At 37.2% G+C, this 6,838-nt stretch overlaps 1 protein-coding gene across 1 annotated transcript; it reads right to left on the reverse strand.

The window, feature by feature from the left end:
• Positions 1–4,160: 4,160 nt before the first annotated feature.
• Positions 4,161–6,061, reverse strand: LOC107756117 (C-X-C chemokine receptor type 3-like). The gene has a single exon (XM_016573157.1). It carries the CDS (start codon positions 6,059–6,061, stop codon positions 5,216–5,218), a length of 846 nt encoding a protein of 281 aa, XP_016428643.1. The 3' UTR covers positions 4,161–5,215.
• Positions 6,062–6,838: the final 777 nt, after the last annotated feature.

Raw genomic sequence — 6,838 nt, forward strand, 5'->3', positions numbered from 1 at the left:
ATGTGAAGCAGAACTGGGCAAATGTGTATTTTGGTGCTTATTGGCTTCTTATATGCTCCTATATTTTGAGGAATAACTTGAACCTCCTTTTTTTTTGTGCTAGCATAAAACCTGTAGCTACAATGTGAGAAGTCTTCTTTGATGCTGTAAACTGGGATATAATAAAATACAAGAGAAATTATGTATGAAGAGAAGTTATATATGAAACTATATATGAATATAGATGTTTATATATGACAATCATGATCACGATTTAACTAAATTAAAATGAGGGAACAAATTTGTTTGCCTGCTTAAAATGAGGTAATGAATTAATAAAATGTGGCCAGGATTTAACTAAAACAAGAGAAGAAACAAAGAAAACGCCATGAATCAATAAATTGTATGAATTAATTCTTAACTTGTGGCCATCATATCAAGACCAAGGCATGGACTCTACAAGACCCTTGCAGGTGTCCTGTGGTATCTGGCACCAAAATGTTCGCAGTAGATCAAGTCCTGTATGTAGGCAGGGCCGTAGCTGGGGTAGAAAGTGGCCCCGGTTAAAATCACCGTGGGCCCTCCAATAGCTGAGGGCCCCTAGAATCATAACCAAATTTCACCTGCTAGCAAGGGCCCTGACTGTAGGTTACGAGGTAGAACTGTCTTGGATCAAACTGCTTGGTCCAGCACATGCCACAGATGCTCAATAGGACTGAGAACTGGTAAATATGGAGGCCAGGGCAACTTCCTGAATTCTTGAATTCATCATGTTCTTTATACTATTCCTGAACAATGTGTGCTCTGTAGCAGGGTGCATTATCCTGCTGAAAGAGGCCAATTCCACCAGGGAACACTATTGTCATGAAGGGATGTACCTGGTCTGCAGCAAGTTTTAGGTAGGTAGCACATATCAAATTTATGTCCACGTGAATGGCCAAGGTTTCCCAGCAGAACATTGCCCAGAGCATCACACTCCCTCCACTGGCTTTTCGTTGTCTCACAATGCATTCTGGCGCCATCACTTCCCCAGTTAAACAGTGCACACATACAGTACGGCTGTCCAAATGACAAAGGTGATATGGTTCATGTTGCAATGCCTGCTGGGTGCACCATACAAAACTCATCAATGGCTCCCAGCATGCATTGCAGCATGAATCATCTCACCATTGCTGCGATTCATACATTATTGATGTCTGTGTGTCAGAATGAGTTAAAATCCAAATTCAGAATATCCTATCTGTAGTTTCTCAACACTGTAAAAAGTTATCGTAATTTTAACAGTAGAAGACTGTAAAAATGCTACAGTAAATGCCTGTTAATTGGTTATCAGCAAGTCCATACTATAAACTGTGAATAACTAAAATACTGTAAAAATAAAAAAAGAACATTTGTGACCCTGGACCACAAAACCAGTCATAAGGGTCAATTTCTCGAAATTGAGATTTATACATCATCTAGGACTTGGTCTAGGATGAGCTGCCCGGAGGTGTTGCAAATATGGCCGCCGAGTGAACAGACTTTCCTTGAAAGGGAAAAGAAGAAGCATCCTAAAAATGTGATGCACATATACTGTATATACTCCACTACACGTGAAAAAATAAACCCAAAATAACCACAAGATGTCACTGTTACAGCAACTATTTTACAGTGCATTCACATTTTGCTTGTTGCTTAAAATGCTTTAAAATATATTTTCATATAAATCCACACTTTATACCCGACGACAACGCAAAATAATTTTGTGATAACGGCAGATTTGTGATAACTTTGCACATTTATTAAAAAGATAAAACTGACGTTTCAAGGATTCAGATTCTTTGAAATAACATTTGAAATTTTGCTCAGGTGAGTCCCATTTCTCTGGAGCATTGATGTCTCTACACTTTGATTGGAGTCCACCTGTGGAGAATTCAACTGACTGGACATGATTTAGAAAAGGACACACCTAAAAAATTTGCATCTCAGAGAGAAAAAAAAAATGCCACAAGGTAACAAAGCCCATTTTTCACAGATGTAATTACACAAAGTATAGAGCCTTCACAATTTGCATATTTAATTGTGTTTGTTAGCTCTAGTTTTATTCCTTTCAATTTTCACTGAAGCCTAGGGGGCTGACAAGTGTAATATGAACATATAGCCATAAGTGTTAATATTCACAGCCATGAGTTAATTATCTTTGCAGTTAGAAAATTCACAAATATGACTAAGTAATGTAGGCCTATATTTAGAACATTTCACGAGTTCGCCTGCCCATTCCGTCTTGATAGATAATGGTCAACGAACTTGGCTTGCTGTCCTTGAAGGAGTCTCAAAACCAAGGTTCAGCTCGCGCTCCCCAATATGATGGTATGTGAAGGAAGAGGGTGGGACGCCGGAAGAAGTGTTGCTGGGACAAAGAAATGACTGCTGGAAAAACAGTATGTCCAGCTATAGACAGGCTCTAAAAGCTGCCAGGGCCGAGCATATCCACAAACTCATAGAAAATAACCGTAGACGCATACTGTAAGAATTAAACAAGCTATTCTATTGCTCTCCACCATCATCTACCAGGGGTACTACAGAACACACACACTACTTTTTTGATACTGGTCCAGCCAAAGAAAGAAGAACAACAAAAACACAATTCAAAACCAGAGGTGTAAAGAGTACCTAAAAACCATACTTAAGTAAAAGTACAGATACCTTACAGTGAAAATTACTCCACTACACGTTACAAGTCACCAATTCCAAAACAACTTGAGTAAAAGTCTTAGAGTATCTGATTTTAACAGTACTTAAGTACGCAGTAACACAAACACACAACAGCACTGGAAATTAACACTTAGCAAAAATGCAATTTCCTCATTCCGAAAGTGGTGTGAATATAGCTGAAATTCTGACAATCCAACTACATACTCTCATTTTCTTTATTTTCTTTCATGTAATGATGACTCATGGGAAATATCAGATGGAACATTGATGACGATATTGTCGCATGACAATGCAATCATGCTGTCATTTTCACAGTAATGCTCACCACATGTTCTGTTTCAGAAGAGGAACTGAAGCGTGTCAGACACATGTGGTTATTTTTGTGTGCATGGCATCAGAACACATTACAATACAAAGAACTTTCTAAGAAACCAGTCTATTCAAAATGGACTGTCTATTCATTCACAAAGTCATTGGAGTGGGACACATTTATTAAAATGTGCTTTGGCAGTTTACAGATATGTAAAAAACTGCTTAACGGTCAGTTCCTCACACTTTGTATATACTACACACAGGCCCTTCTGTTGTTCAGGATGACGACATCCTGAAAGTATTTCGAAAGGACACTACATTGCAGTACAGTCAAATGATGAAAGCATACAGTGCCTGTTTTCTCTCTCTGTTCACCACATGTTGTCATCTCTGTCAATGGGGATATTCCACTCATAAGAACACCAAAGAATTTATGTCTGAAAATCCCAACAATGGTCTTTCCCAACAACGGTCTTTCCCAATTACCAGTTCACCCTGCACAGAAAGTGCTATGAATATCACAGGAAGAAAGTACTTCCTCCAAAAGGGTTCAGAAGATCACTTGGTTATGCAACATGGGAAAAGAATCCTTTATGACCCCTATCTCACAGAAAACTACACAAATGTCAAATCCTTATTCTCTTATTATTTGATGAGCAATTAATAAAGTAATCTTCAATATATATATGAATATTCTGAGCTTCACAAAATTAGTAGAACATAAGCTCTACTAAGGAAACTACTTCAAAGTGAAGAGAAGAATTTGGATGGAACATTAAAATAGCACTGTGTTCCTTTATACACTTTTTAAAACTTATGAAGTAACAGAACACACCCTTCCAGAGACCACCGACTTCTAAAAAAAAAAAACATGTAAGAAACTACTAAGCAACTGACATGACTTCCTGTCATGGGAGCAGAAATGATCTTATTTTTATCTTATTCATCAGCAGATCCGCTGATGGTACTGATTAAATTTGAGCACACTTTAACACATTTAAAACGGTTTCTCCCACCTGCAACAGATTTAATAGACAGAAATAAATGTATGGTACAAACATAAATGTAACATAGATGATGATAATAATAATAATAATCTTTATTTTCTATAGCACCTTTAAATGTTACATCTCAAAGCGCTTTAGATAAACAAATAAAATAACAAAATACACCCTATAAAAATTAAGAAGAAGAGAAGAAATGCACTCAAAACACTTAAAAATAGAATAATATGGACTTAATACAAAAATTCAAGCAAGAGCTACCCTAAAGAAATGAGTTTTAAGGTGAGATTTAAAAATGCCAAGGGATTTTGCTTGCCTTATCTCAATAGGTAAAGATTCGCATAGTTTTGGAGCAAGTGAAGAAAAAGCCCTATCTCCCATCGATCTTAAACGGGTTGACAGAACAGTTAACAGACCAGTTTCAGATTTCAGATTTCAGTTTCAGGTCATGCATTAGGGTGTAGGGAGTTAAAAGCTCTGACAAATATTGAGGTGCCAAACCATGCAAAGCCTCATAAGTTAGCAGGTTTAAATGGTTGTAAAATGTGACATTTCGTGTGTTGTGCAATTGTAATTAAAAGTACAATAATTGTCACATAATTACATATATTTAAATTTTTGTACAATTTAAATGTCACAATTACATATAAATACACTATAATTATATATATACACGCATACATGTATGTACAAAAGTTTTGAATACTGAAATGAAGATTTCACACAATAGTTAAATTTGACAAAAAAAAAAAAAGGTAATTATCCATTGAAAATGATTTTGTAATTGAGTGGGAATGAAGACATCTGTTAACCAAGCAAGTGGGCACAGAACCGACCAATGGCCAAATACTGGCTGATAATATCAATCCATTACTAAAAACATTGTTCCAGAACATTATTCCAAAACATTAACAGCACAGCGAAAATAAATAAACATATAATTCCCAATATGATCATTTTACTGATGAAATTAAACAGAATTAAAGTGCAAATGAGTTGGCCAGCATGTCATGTCCTTCCTTCATGTCCATCCTTTATCATCCATAATGAGAGAATATTCCAGAATACATGTACAGAAACCTTTGGAGGACTTGGCTGACTGGGTTATTCCATACTTAGTGATATCTATTAAATGCTCACATGTTAAATGAAGAATGCATAACATACATTTTAGGAATTACGAGATACAGTGCGTCCAGCAGTCAATGTTTTATGATCCATATTTTTCATGTATCATGATCCTGGGGTTTTATTGTTGAATTAATGTCATTCATAGGTTGAAGTGAACCTTGTTCCTCTTGGACAGATGCGTTTCTATTTACTACACTAGAGTCCCAAAGTGAAACATCATTACTCTCTGTTTTACAAGCACTGAACTGTGTCATAGTCAGTACACGATGCCGGAACTCTTTGGAGAGACAGAGGTAAATGACAGGATTAACAACACAATGGAGAAGCCCAAAAACTGCCGTTATTTTGCTAGCTGTCCACTGCCTCCCTTCACACTCTTCTGCCACTGCTGAAGAGACGCTCTCTGATGTCTGAACAGTGTTCACGATGAAGGTAATGTTGTAGGGTGTCCAGCAGATAAAGAAAACCAGCACAAGGACTGCAATGATAGCTGTACTTTGGCCCTTCTTCTTCTGCTGGCACTTTGAGTTGTGCCGTAACTTTAGCAGGACAAAGGAACAGCAGCACAGCAGCGCAAGTACCGGTAGAACAAAAAGATGTGGAAAACGAGAGGCAAGATGCCAGGAATCGGGCGGATAAGAGTGAATACATTCCCGTTTACCCTCATTTGTGCCACTGATGGGGCTCAGAAAGATCCAATTAGGGATGGAAAGGAGCAGGCAGAGGACACAGATAATCAGGCAGCAACAGTGAACCACCACAGGCTTTTTACAAGAAAACAGCTGTACTCCATGGACGATGGACAGATAGCAGTCAACACTGAGGCAGGCCAACGTGAAGATACCACAGTAGAAATTGATCTGAAGAGAAAAGGAAACAATTATTACTACAAAACCACTATAATAGACTGCTAATGACCATTTGGAATGTCCAAAAATCATTTAAAAATGTAGTTTAAAACATGCCAGTTCTTATAAATGTATTCATGTTGGCTTCATATGGCTTTGAAATCTTTTTATGAGAAAAAAAAAAATCATGTGATGCATCCATCAAGTATAAAGTAACAACATATTTATTTATTTACATTTTTTCACACACACACACACACACACACACACATAGGGGCAATGGATAGATATATCTATCTCATAATATTAAATATAGCATAGTGCTGGGCGGTATGACCAAAAATTTATATCACGGTATTTTTCAAAATTATACCGGTTTCACGGTACATGACGGTATTTTTTTTTCATGCATAACCGGGTGTTAACTAGGGCTGCAACAACTAATCGATAAAATCGATTATTATCGATTATGAAAATCATCGACAACGATTCTCATTATCGATTAATCGGGTCTGCCCACAGTGCACGTCCAACAGAGTTTACATATTTGTCCAACTTCAGCCGGTCGCGTCAAATTAAAGCACTGAATTACTTATTTCTATGGACAAAATGCATCTAAAATAGTGGAGGAAACAGAATGAGATTACGTGATCCAAACTACCCAAAACATGAGAATTCTTTATTTTAAGCTTTAAGCTAAAAAACTTTCAGTTAACGGTCATATCCTTATGTATAAATGTCACAAATTCACGCGAGCATTTCCATTTTTGCATAAAGGTCCGTCCTGACAGTCTGTGTTAAATTTTAATCTTTACTGAATGAGCGCCAGAGCGGCAGGCGCGTGCACGCGCGTCAGACAGACGGAAAACA

Source organism: Sinocyclocheilus rhinocerous, unplaced genomic scaffold, assembly GCF_001515625.1.
Source record: "Sinocyclocheilus rhinocerous isolate Xijiao unplaced genomic scaffold, SAMN03320098_v1.1 scaffold4326, whole genome shotgun sequence".
Lineage (NCBI taxonomy): Eukaryota > Metazoa > Chordata > Actinopteri > Cypriniformes > Cyprinidae > Sinocyclocheilus > Sinocyclocheilus rhinocerous.